The 12,895-nt window shown below is 54.7% G+C and overlaps 1 protein-coding gene across 1 annotated transcript in view; it reads right to left on the bottom strand.

Annotated features, from left to right (window-relative positions):
• The window catches only part of syne2b (spectrin repeat containing, nuclear envelope 2b), a 107,339-nt gene that overhangs the window by 60,291 nt on the left and 34,153 nt on the right, over window positions 1-12,895 (bottom strand). The window contains exons 49-57 of the mRNA XM_066694048.1: window positions 7,401-12,824; window positions 6,189-6,335; window positions 5,471-5,626; window positions 5,092-5,351; window positions 2,653-4,726; window positions 2,200-2,534; window positions 1,843-1,987; window positions 1,422-1,658; window positions 276-526 (exon numbers count right to left, since the gene is read on the bottom strand). Of these exons, the coding sequence (XP_066550145.1) occupies window positions 276-526; window positions 1,422-1,658; window positions 1,843-1,987; window positions 2,200-2,534; window positions 2,653-4,726; window positions 5,092-5,351; window positions 5,471-5,626; window positions 6,189-6,335; window positions 7,401-12,824 (9,029 nt within the window). The remainder of the gene's footprint in view (window positions 1-275; window positions 527-1,421; window positions 1,659-1,842; window positions 1,988-2,199; window positions 2,535-2,652; window positions 4,727-5,091; window positions 5,352-5,470; window positions 5,627-6,188; window positions 6,336-7,400; window positions 12,825-12,895) is intronic.

Genomic DNA, 12,895 nt, shown 5'->3' with positions numbered 1-12,895 from the left:
CCCAGTTCTCTGCCGTCTCCCATGTGGCATGGGCTGGGCACACCCCACTGTAAACCTGACCCCTGCCTGCCTGCCCGTTGCTCCGATCTGGCCCCCTGAACTGGTTGTTTTTCAATGTTACAGAGAGCAAAGTTCCCTCGTCCCACCTTCTGTAAACAAATACATACACAGATAAATAAACAACCCCCGTCCTGCCTGCCCCTGCCTCTGCGCAGCCCATAGTAATCACAGGGCCGGGACAGCAGTACTCGGCCCAGACGGCGGTGCTCTCTTACGCGTCGTAGCGCCTTTCCATGGCCTGCAGCTCCCGGAAGATGGGGACGGCGGTGTCCCGGTCCGCCACGCCGAGGAGACGCATGACCGTCGAGCCCAGCGAGGAGAGGGCGGCGCGCTCGGAATCCAGGCGGCTCTCGTACCCCTCCACCTCGCCCAGCAGTGCCAGCAGCTCCTCCCCGCTGCCCTTCGCCTGGGAGATCTGTGGCAGCTCCGCCTGCAGCTGGTCCAGTGCCGACGAGGCCTTCTCCAGCTGAGGACACAGAGCGCAGGGCTGGATACATCATAATAATCATAACAATAGCAGTGTTTAATTCAGAAAACTGTTCATTTGCCACATCAACTGAGCAGAAGCTTTTGAACATATGAACACACTGTATACACCAGGATCCAAAGCCTAATAAACCCCAGAAAGTCTTGCCAGAGCCTAGCTTAGCCCCGCCCCTGGGAGTCTGACAACTTCCTGTATTTCTCTCTCATAAAGTGAACTACAGAGCGATTAAACACACAGCGCTCACACTGAGACAGAGAGCCAACAGAGACAGTGGGGTGAGAGTCAATACAACAGTGTTAACCTCTCTACCAGTGCAGAGGGGGACATTTTGTGTGGTGTTATTTAATTTTCTTAAATCCAAGCCTCTGCGGTTGAAAAAAATGAATCGTACAGAGCCAAAATGACGACAGTCACTGTCCAAATAGTTATGGCCCTCACTGTACATGAATACGAATGTGAACAGTTAACAGCTCAGCGATCGTAGCTTTCTGTCGGCTCTGGCTGTAACCTTGGAAACTAGCATGTGACGAGCCAGCAGCGCTGTTGGTACAGCGCCCGCCCGCCTGCTCTGCCCTCCTCTGCCCTCCTCTGCCCTCTCTCCCTCCCTCCCAACCCATGACCTGAATAAGACACAAACGGCCGCCGGACACACACCTGTTGTCTCTCTCACTGACCACAACACCCTCCCTGGGTCTGCAAAGCTGGACTTGATCCTCTGTTTTTGGCATCACTTGTGGCACCCCATGAACATTGGCACTGACTCTCGCCACCCTCTGGACCCTCCTCAACACCCCCACGTTCCTACTGTATTTGCAGAGCCTGTCCGACTGTTTCTGCCACGCCCCCCCCCATTAAAACACGACGAATGACTCACGCTCTCCGTGACGACTCTCCACTGGGGGGCCGTGTTCTCGCAGCGCAGGGTGAGCCTCTGTACGCAGCACCTCTGCCGCAGCCAGTCCTTCCACAGCGCGCTCACGGCCCCCGCGGCCCCCCAGAACTCGCCGCCCGCCCCACCCCCGCCCTCGCTCTCGGCCCGCCGCAGGGCCAGCTCGCTCCCCCGCAGCTCCTCCAGCTGGCACTCCACCGCCTCGCCCTCGGACGCCATGGCCTGCGGACACAGAGAGACAATGTGAGTAGACATTAAACACTCTCACACCGCTGCGGTCTCTGCACGGACGTCTTATTCTAAATGCCGACACACTTGTCCTACATATTCACGTGACATTAAAATCGACAGGTCTTGCTGGTCCCTTTGGGCCGGGCAGCACCACAGAACGAAGCTCAGAACCAACCTTCAGTGTCTGTTGCTGCTCTAACACCTCCTTGTAGGAAGACACCTTCTGGGAGCAGAGGGCCGCCAGTTTCCTCCCCGAGCTGTCCAGACGACAGGAGACCTCTTTCCAGTGCCGCCTGTAGATGTCCTGCTTCTCCACACACCTGCGTCAGACACACAACAACATACGTGCTAAAGCTCCCTGCCTCTCTGTCAAACGCCTCTGAATCGCGAGGTCCTCAGGAGCGGGACAGAGGCAGACCGAGCGAGAGAGTAGGCGAAGGACACAACGATGGAAAGTTATATTTGGGGTTTCCCCTCGGGAGTTTAAGCAGGTGCCTCAAGACAGGGGGATGTGAAGGCCGGAGAGACGCACCTCTCCAGAGCCTCCTGTCGGAGCTGCGCCCGGCCCTTGAGGGTGGACAGGCGCACCAGCAGCTCGCTCAGGACGCGGGAGTGCAGCTGCATGGCGTCGGGCAGCGCCAGGCAGTCCAGGCGGGGCAGCAGGAGCTGGACTTGGGCCAGGTGGGCCTCGAACCCGGCGTCCAGGGAGCCGGTGGCGTCGCGGCTCTGCTGCAGAAACTGCTCGCAGTCCGTCCCTCGGCCCGGCCCGGGAAGCAGCTGGGCCTCGGCCTCGCACAGGAAGTCGGTGGCGCCCCGGACAGCAGCGGAGTAGCGGCTAAGCGCCTCCCTGGCTGCGGACAAGCCCTCCTGGAAGAGCAGAGCACAGGTCAAACAGACCCCATGTACCGGCCTACACACACACACACACACGCACACACACACACACACACACAGAGCACCAGACCCACGCTCTTCGCAGACCTACCATCCGCGTGGCACAGCTCTGTCCAATCTGCGTCTCCAGCGCCCACAGCTCTTCCAGCTTCGTCATCACCGCAGCGGGGATCTTCCTCTTCCGGGTCCTCTGCCTGCGTTCCAGAAGCCGGACCACCCGCACCCTGGACGCCACAGCCTCCAGTAGGGCCAGACAGGCGTGCAGCTCCTTCTCGATAGCCTTCTCATCCAGGTCCAGCTGCGCCGCCTGCTCCGTGGCCCGGCCCGCTTGCCTCAGGAAGCGCAGCGCGCTCTCGCACTCGGCCCGCAGGTCCAACTCCTCCGCCAGCCTCTCCTCCAGCACCCCCGCCTCCTGCTGCGCCGCCAGGTCCCAGGCACGGGAGTCCTGCGCGGCCTGTCGGATCTTCTGCTGCTCCAAGCTCAGCTGAGCAAGGTCAAGGTCCGCTGAGATCCCGTGCAGAATCACCGCCGCCTCCTCACACAACCTGCTCATCTGCGGACACTGCAGCAGGAGCGCTTGGCACCTCCGGAGCCGGTCAGATTTGCTGCTGTTCTCGTCTCTCATCTGCAGGACCTGCTTCTCCAGCTTGTCTCTCAGGCCCTCGATGCGCTGCCAGTACCGCAGATACTTCTCGTGTTCCTGAGCCTTCGCATCCAATGCCTTCATCTTCTCCTCCAGCTGAGCGATGAGCCTGAGCAGCTCTCCACGCTGGTCCTCCTCGCAGGGAGAAAGCTGCTCCGCCTGGGTCTTGAAGTCGACGAGCTTGTGCTTCAAGGCTCCCGTGGTGGAGACGGTATCCTCGCTCAACGGGAAGACGTGCCTTTCCAGGTGCATCGACGCCTCTGTCAGACTGCGCTCCAGCGAGGCCCGTCTCCCCTGCGAGGCGGCGTGTGCCTTCAGTGCCTCGGCCAGCTCTTGACACGCGCTCTGCTCGTAGCGGATGATCCCCGCGATGTCCTCTCTCAGGCCCATGAGCCTGTCATGCAGGTGACAGCTGATCGAGAGGCTGAGCTCTGGGGAAATGTCTCTGCTGCTCTCCACCAGAGCCTCGACGCACTTGCACCGCTCGCCTGCCTCCCGGACGACGCCCTCCCGCCTCCGCAGCTCCAGTTCCAGCTCCGCGGGGCTGCTGTTCTCCCCGTTGGCAGTCTTGCCGCCCTCCGTCTCGCTGTGCACTGCCACCCAGGCGTCAATGTCGGCCACCTGGGCGAAAAACTCTTCCTGCACCCGCAGGCCAGACTCCAGCTTGTGCAGAATCAGGGGCACCTTCTCCGCGGTGGACTGGTACAGCTGCTCCAGGGTGTTCATCAGGCTCAAAACCTTGGGCACGTCCTTCTGGTCCAGGCAGGGCAGCATCTCTTTCACCTCCGAGGCGAAGCACTGCAGATTGGCCTGCCTGTCCATGATCTCGGCCCGCAGCCCCTCCAGGGCTCTGACCTGTGCCGGGACGTCCTCCGAAAGCAGGGTTGTCCCGCTGACATCGATGTCCACCTCGGCCTGCTTGGCCCAGGTGAAGGAGTCCTGGATCACCTTCATGATGCGGCCCAGCGTGGTGCTGCTGCCGACAGCCTGCGCCGAAAACTGCCCCTCCACCATGCCGAGCTGCGCCGTGAGCGTCTGGGCGGCCCGGGACACTTCCTCCTTCTCCCGCTGGCCCAGCCCAGTCTGCGCCAGGGCCCGGGAGTGCCGCAGCAGGTGCGAGAACCTCTGCTGGGCGGCCGTAAGGTCGGCGCTCAGCATCGTCAGCCGCTTGGCCCTCTCGGCCTCCCTCTGCCCCAGGGAGGGCCTGAGCAGGCTGAGTGAGCGCTGCAGGGCGTCCAGTGCCCCCTGCAGCCCCTGCGTCTCCAGCAAGAAGCGTCGGGTCTCTTCCATCTCCAGGGACACTTGCCACAGGGCCCTTTGCGCGTCACTCTCCAGCCGGCCCCAGCGCCCACCCAGGCACGCCAGCTCCAGCCGCAGCGCCCTCTTGTCCAGATCGTTGAGGAGGGGCGAGATCTGTGTCTGCATCTCCAGCAGCTCCGTCAGTGCAACCCTCTCCCGCACGGTGCGCGACTGCAGAGCCTCCAGTCTCTCCGTGTGAGCCGAGCTGCTGTCCACGGGGCCCCTGCCGAGGGAGCAGAGACAAGACAGGTCAGTTGGAGGCATAGGGAAACTTGGGCAACGGACAGGCTGGTCAGATCACAGAAACGACTCCCATGGTTCAGAGTTCTTGACTTCTAGAAAAATTTGCATTTGAAACAGAGGAAGTCAGTGAGAAAACTAATGTCTAAGTGATCACACTTAACTTACACACCCGCACACACACGGACACACACGCACGCACTCGTGGCACACATCCGAATCTGTCCTTTTCTAGATGCCAGGCAGTTTAGACAGCTGTAGGAATGAACAGGACTTTTCCAAAGAAGAGATCTTAAACAAGCAAACAAACAGAAAAAGCACAACCCACTGTCTACGCACACAACTCACGTTCTCAGAGCCTGCATGTCCGCCGCCAGTGTGTCCATCGTGGCCTGGGCGGCCCGCGCCGTGCCGTGGAAGCGCTCAATGAGCCGCAGCTGCGCGTCTCTGTTCTGCACCATGGCGGCGACGTCGAGCAGGACGGCTCTCCACTGCGTCTGCGCCAGCTCCGCCGCTGCCAGGGGCTCGGTGCCGGGGTCACTGGCCTGGGCCTCCCCGAGACGGCTCACCGCGGACGACTGCTCCTGCAACAGCTGCTTCTGCATCTCCTGTGGAAGTGTATTTAAAGAGTTACATGTGGCACCAGACAGGCAGAAGAGAGACGAGATCTAAAGAGAGAAGAGATTGGGAAGAGCGAGCTGTGATGGCCCTGTGTTGCCTCCCTCACCTCGGCCTCCTCCAGCTGCCGGCGCATGGCTGCCAGGTCCAGCTCGGCCGGGCGGCTCCGGCAGTACAGCACCCTGCGGGTGGCCTCCCCCAGCTGGTACTCGAGGTCTCTGTGCAAGGAGTCCAGTCTCCCCAGGCTCTCCCTCAGCGTCCCTCCCTGAAATGACCATCATCATCATCAGTATTACATCATTACAAGGTTCACAGGAACTATATTAATGACATGGCTCCATACAGGCACGGCTACAGAAGGAGCAGCACACAGCAGCAGTGTGGAACGGGAGCCACAGCCACACAAGGCCGTGCTTGGACAGAAAAGATGTGCTGGGTCTGTACTCACACAAACGAAAGATGCCAGAAACTAAACGGCACAGAAGACTGGCTTGCAGAGACGGCAGGGGAAGGGTGCCACTTCACGGAGTGCCGGAAAAACCCTGACACAGACCCACACCGCTCGGACGCACGGGCAGCGCAGCCGTCGCCTGGCACATCCTCGACGGACCGGCACAGGAAATCACAGAGCTGCTCTGCGGCTTCCTGAGCCACTTCCGAGTGCCTGTGCCGAGGGAATAACCTGGCACTGCCGCGTTACAGAGGAAGGCACAGCCCTTCTCTCGCGGCTGACTGTCTGGTGTGTGTGGGTATTAATTCCTCTAAACTGTGCGCAAGTAAACATAACCATCTTTAAAACGATCTCTCGGTGCGTGGGCGAGACTTACTCCGATGAAGGGGCTGAAGGGGCCCATCTCCAAGTGTAACGGGGTCCCCGTCTCTGTGGCTGGCGTGTCTGCGAGACCCTCGGGCGGCAGCTCCAGCGCCGTGACATCCCGACCTCGCCTGCGTGTCGACAGCTTCTTCTGCGGTCCCTGTGCGACACATCACATCACAGACACCTATCAGATATCTGTATCTGACGGGTCTCTCCCAGATAACGTCTGCAGACTATTTTCTTCCCTCGCAGCAGCTCCTGAGCAAGACTGGAGTGGAGCCAGACACTTGTGTGTCTGGGGCCACTCCAGTCTCGCCCAGGAGCTGGTGCGAGAGAAGACGATCTAAGAAACGTTGTCAGACCCAACTGATTTATTCTGAAATTAAACCAATGTTCTCAATTCACAGGCAGTTAAGAGCTCGATGAAGGTGAGGGGTGGGAGAATCTGGTTCATCCGGTAGCGATTCGTCCTGTGCCGTGTCTTTGCCTAAACCTTCCCTGCAATCTTCCTCTCCTCTCTAAAAGGCTTCCCGGACATCTGCCAGGAATGCTTTCTATTCATCCTGCTAATTCACGAATGCTCTGCCCCTTTAGAGACGGCAGCAGCTGGCATCTAATGAAATCTGATTATAACCAGTAAATATGGACGGGGGCTGTTTGTTATTAGTCATAGAACATAAAAACACAACTTAATGAGTTTTTAATATGGAGGTTTGAGGCTAAAAGCCATTCATCTGGTATGTTACCCTTTTTCCTGCAAAAAGGGAAAGTGGTCCCTGCTCTCGGCTTGTCCTATTCATCAGCGCCAAGACAATCAGACTCCATTATGGTTCCCTGATCCTCTGTAAAATCAAATTGCCGAGTCTCCGTCTCCTACGGTGTTTAATTTGGCACACTGGAAGGTGTGCATCCACATTGAAGGACACCCAGATACCAAATTGAATTACAGCGCCAGCTCCCCACCAGGCCGCGGCGGCAGCATCACCCTCTTGACTGGCTCTCTTTTTTTTTATTTCCAAACCTCATAGGGATGCACCTGTTGATTAACTTCCTTTGCGTCTAATCATGACAGTAACCTTTCCATCAGGATACGAAGGGCGGTGTTTGTGGGGAACACATTTTTCAGAGAAGATTAAAAACTTTGCCTTTCCTTTTAAAGGAATACATCCCCCCAGTTGAGCTGAATCTCGCCCAGACAGATGTCTTGGGAACACAGCGTTACCTTCTCTGTGTCCTCGTGCTGCACCTCCCCTCCCTCCGTCTGCTCTGCGCCCCGGGGCTCGTGCTGCTGCATCTCGGCGTGCTCAGGGTGCCTTGGCACGATGGTTTCGGAGTGCAGTGCCCCGGCGACGGCAGTGCCCGTTGTCTTAGTCTGTGGCGTCTCATCCTGCGGTCTGTCAGTGAGCTGGGCCTCATTGAGTCGCGTCCCAGTGTCTGGTATCCTCTTGACCTCAGTGTGCTGTGCATCACTGCTCTCTGTATCACTGTACTGTGTTTCAATGTGTTCTGTAGCACTGTGCTGTGTAGTAGTATGCTGTGTATCAATGCGTTGTGTAGTAGTGCGATGTATACCTGTGGACTGTGCATCAGTGGGCTGTTTATCACTGCACTGTGTTACAATGCGCTGTGTAGTAGTAGCCTGTGTATCAGTGCGCTGTGTATCAATGCGCTGTGTTACAATGTGTTGTGTAGTAGTGCGCTGTGCATCAGTGACTTGTGTATCACTGCACTGTGTTACAACGTGTTGTGTAGCAGTGGGCTGTGTTTCAGTGCCCTGTGTTTTAATGTGATGTGTTTCAATGCGCTGTGTACCAGTGGCCTGTGTATCAATGTGTTGTGTAGTAGTGCGCTGTGTACCAGTGGGCTGTGTACTAGTGTCCTGTGTATCAGAGGGCTTAATATCACTGCTCTGTGTATCAATGCGTTGTGTAGTAGTGCGCTGTGTACCAGTGGCCTGTGTATCAATGCGTTGTGTAGTAGTGCGCTGTGTACCAGTGGGCTGTGTATCAATGCGCTGTGTATCAATGGGCTGTGTAGTAGTGCGATGTGTAGCAGTGGGCTGTGCATCAGTGGGCTGTGATTCACTGCGTTTTGTTACAATGTGCTGTGTTTCAGTGCCCTGTGTTTTAATGTGATGTGTTTCAATGCGCTGTGTACCAGTGGCCTGTGTATCAATGTGTTGTGTAGTAGTGCGCTGTGTACCAGTGGGCTGTGTACTAGTGTCCTGTGTATCAGAGGGCTTAATATCACTGCTCTGTGTATCAATGCGTTGTGTAGTAGTGCGCTGTGTACCAGTGGCCTGTGTATCAATGCGTTGTGTAGTAGTGCACTGTGTACCAGTGGGCTGTGTATCAATGCGCTGTGTATCAATGTGCTGTGATACAATCTGTTGTGTAGTAGTGCGCTGTGCATCAGTGGGCTGTGTAACAATGTGTTGTGTAGTAGTGCGCTGTGCATCAGTGAGCTGTGTTACAATGTGTTGTGTAGCAGTGTGCTGTGTTTCAATGCGCTGTGCATCAGTGAGCTGTGTTACAATGTGTTGTGTAGTAGTGCGCTGTGCATCAGTGGGCTGTGTTTCAATGCGCTGTGTATCAATGTGCTGTGATACAATCTGTTGTGTAGTAGTGCGCTGTGCATCAGTGAGCTGTGTTACAATGTGTTGTGTAGTAGTGCGCTGTGCATCAGTGAGCTGTGTTACAATGTGTTGTGTAGTAGTGCGCTGTGCATCAGTGGGCTGTGTTTCAATGCGCTGTCTACCAGTGGGCTGTGTATCAATGGGCTGTGTAGTAGTGCGCTGTGTACCAGTGGGCTGTGTACTAGTGTCCTGTGTATCAGAGGGCTTAATATCACTGCTCTGTGTATCAATGCGTTGTGTAGTAGTGCGCTGTGTACCCATGGGCTGTGTATCAATGCGCTGTGTTACAATGGGCTGTGTAGTAGTGTGCTGTGTACCAGTGGGCTGTGTATCAATTCGTTGTGTAGTAGTGCGCTGTGCATCAGTGAGCTGTGTTACAATGTGTTGTGTAGTAGTGCGCTGTGCATCAGTGGGCTGTGTTTCAATGCCCTGTGTTTCAATGTGCTGTGTACCAGTGGGCTGTGTATCAATTCGTTGTGTAGTAGTGCGCTGTGTACCAGTGGGCTGTGTTTCAATGCGCTGTCTACCAGTGGGCTGTGTATCAATGGGCTGTGTAGTAGTGCGCTGTGTTTCAGTGGGCTGTGTTACAGTGCGCTGTGCAACAGTGCCCTGTTTTACAATGTGTTGTGTAGTAATGCGCTGTGCATCAGTGGGCTGTGTATCACTGCGCTGTGTTACAATGGGTTGTGTCGTAGTGTGCTGTGTTTCAGTGCCCTGTGTTTCAATGTGCTGTGTACCAGTGGCCTGTGTAACAATACGTTGTGTAGTAGTGCGCTGTGTACCAGTGGGCTGTGTTACAGTGCCCTGTGTTACAATGTGTTGTGTAGTAGTGCGCTGTGTAGCAGTGGGCTGTGCATCAGTGGACTGTTTATCAATTTGCTGTGTTACAATGTGTTGTGTAGTAGTGCGCTGTGTTTCAGTGGGCTGTGTACCAGTGGGCTGTGTTACAGTGCCCTGTGTTACAATGTGTTGTGCAGTAGTGCGCTGTTTACCAGTGGGCTGTGTACTAGTGTCCTGTGTATCAGAGGGCTTAATATCACTGCTCTGTGTATCAATGTGTTGTGTAGTAGTGCGCTGTGCATCAGTGAGCTGTGTAACAATGTGTTGTGTAGTAGTGTGCTGTGCATCAGTGGGCTGTGTTTCAGTGCCCTGTTTTACAATGTGTTGTGTAGTAGTGCGCTGTGTTTCAGTGGGCTGTGTTACAGTGGGCTGTGTTACAGTGCCCTGTGTTACAATGTGTTGTGTAGTAGTGCGCTGTGTAGCAGTGGGCTGTGCATCAGTGGACTGTTTATCAATTTGCTGTGTTACAATCTGTTGTGTAGTAGTGCGCTGTGCATCAGTGGGCTGTGTATCACTGCGGTGTGTAACAATCTGTTGTGTAGTAGTGTGCTGTGTTTCAGTGGGCTGTGTTACAGTGCCCTGTGTTACAATGTGTTGTGTAGTAGTGCGCTGTGTATCAATGTGTTGTGTAGCAGTGCGCTGTGTTTCAGTGGGCTGTGTTTCAGTGCCCTGTTTTACAATGTGTTGTGTAGTAGTGCGCTGTGTTTCAGTGGGCTGTGTTACAGTGCGCTGTGCAACAGTGCCCTGTTTTACAATGTGTTGTGTAGTAATGCGCTGTGCATCATTGGGCTGTGTATCACTGCGCTGTGTTACAATGGGTTGTGTAGCAGTGTGCTGTTTTACAATGTGTTGTGTAGTAGTGCGCTGTGTAGCAGTGGGCTGTGCATCAGTGGACTGTTTATCAATTTGCTGTGTTACAATGTGTTGTGTAGTAATGCGCTGTGCATCAGTGGGCTGTGTATCACTGCGATGTGTTACAATGCGTTGTGTAGCAGTGTGCTGTGTTTCAATGCGCTGTGCATCAGTGAGCTGTGTAACAATCTGTTGTGTAGTAGTGTGCTGTGTTTCAGTGGGCTGTGTTACAGTGCCCTGTGTTACAATGTGTTGTGTAGTAGTGCGCTGTGTAGCAGTGGGCTGTGTTACAGTGCCCTGTGTTACAATGTGTTGTGTAGTAGTGTGCTGTGTTTCAGTGGGCTGTGTTACAGTGCCCTGTGTTACAATGTGTTGTGTAGTAGTGCGTTGTGTAGCAGTGGGCTGTGCATCAGTGGGCTGTGTTTCAGTGCCCTGTTTTACAATGTGTTGTGTAGTAGTGCGCTGTGTTTCAGTGGGCTGTGTTACAGTGGGCTGTGTTACAGTGCCCTGTGTTACAATGTGTTGTGTAGTAGTGCGCTGTGTAGCAGTGGGCTGTGCATCAGTGGACTGTTTATCAATTTGCTGTGTTACAATGTGTTGTGTAGCAGTGTGCTGTGCATCAGTGGGCTGTGTATCACTGCGCTGTGTTACAATGGGTTGTGTCGTATTGTGCTGTGTTTCAGTGCCCTGTGTTTCAATGTGCTGTGTACCAGTGGCCTGTGTAACAATACGTTGTGTAGTAGTGCGCTGTGTACCAGTGGGCTGTGTTACAGTGCCCTGTGTTACAATGTGTTGTGTAGTAGTGCGCTGTGTTTCAGTGGGCTGTGTACCAGTGGGCTGTGTTACAGTGCCCTGTGTAACAATGTGTTGTGTAGTAGTGCGCTGTGCATCAGTGGGCTGTGTTTCAGTGCCCTGTTTTACAATGTGTTGTGTAGTAGTGTGCTGTGCATCAGTGGGCTGTGTATCACTGCGCTGTGTTACAATGTGTTGTGTAGTAGTGTGCTGTGCATCAGTGGGCTGTGTATCACTGCGCTGTGTTACAATGTGTTGTGTAGTAGTGTGCTGTGCATCAGTGGGCTGTGTATCACTGCGCTGTGTTACAATGTGTTGTGTAGTAGTGTGCTGTGTACTAACGGGCTGTCTATCAGTGTGCTGTTTGTCAGTGGGCTTTTTATGAATGTGCTGTGTACCAATGGGCTGTGTATCACTGCGCTGTGTTACATTGTGTTGTGTAATACTGTGCTGTTTACTCATGGGCTGTGTATCAATGCGTTGTGCGTCAGTGGGCTGCGTTTCAGTGCGCTGTGTACCAGTGGCCTTTGTATCAAGGCATTGTGTAGCAGTGCGATGTGTACCCGTGGGATGTGTATGAATTCTCTGTGTTTGAATGTGTTGTGTATCACTGCTCTGTGTATCACTGCGCTGTGTACCAGATACTTGTCTGTCCAGTCTGTCGGTGTGCGCTGCCTCAGTGCGCTGTGTGTCCGTGGACAGTGTGTCAATGATCTGTATGTCCAGTCTCTCAGTCTGGTGTTTATCAGGGCTCTGGGTCTCGCCGTTCTCATGGGCCGGTGTGTCAGTGAGCTGTGTGTCAGTGTGCAGCCCCTCTGGTCTCTCCGTGCGCTGGGTTTCACTACTCTCAGTGTGTTGTGTGTCAGTGCTCTGTCTCTCCCCTCTCTCAGTGTGCATTAGATCAGTAGCCAGAGTGTCAGTGTGCTGTGTCTCCCGTCTCTCAGTGTGCTGTAAGTCAGTAAGTGGCTGTGTATCAGTGTGCTGTGTATGAAAGCGTTGTGTAGTTGTAAGCTGTGTATCAGTGCGCTGTGCACTAATGGACTGTCTATCCATGCGTTGTGTAGTAGTGCGCTGTGTATCATTGCTCTGTGTACCAGTGGACTGTGAATCAGTGCGTTGTGTATCACTGCGTTGTATACCAGTGGGCTGTGTTTCAATGTGCTGTGTATCAGTACGCTGTGTATCTCTGCGCTTTGTTAAAAAGTGTTGTGTATCACTGACCTGTGTACCAGTGTGCTGTGTTTCTCTGTGCTGCGTATCACTGCATTGTGTACTAGTGGGCTGTGTATCAGTGCGTCTTGTCTCTGCTCTCTCATTGTGCTGTGCGTCGGTAGGCGGCGCCTCCATGCTCTCAGTGCGCTGTTTCTTAATAGGTTGTGTGGCAGCACCCTGGACCTGCCCTCTCTCGGTGTGCTGTGCATCAGAGGACAGTGTATCAGTGCGTCGTGTCTCCAGTGTCCCAGGACCCTGTGTCCCAGGGCTTCTCGTCTCTATTCTCTTAGTCTTGGGCTTCACCTCCTGACACGCCTGAGGAGCAGAAACATTCATCTTAAATATCTGTGTCCACATGCAGTCTTTACGTTCAGTCCCCCGTTAGT

This window comes from Amia ocellicauda, chromosome 21 (assembly GCF_036373705.1).
Source record: "Amia ocellicauda isolate fAmiCal2 chromosome 21, fAmiCal2.hap1, whole genome shotgun sequence".
Taxonomy (NCBI): domain Eukaryota; kingdom Metazoa; phylum Chordata; class Actinopteri; order Amiiformes; family Amiidae; genus Amia; species Amia ocellicauda.
This window is presented reverse-complemented; position numbering and strand designations above follow the sequence as displayed.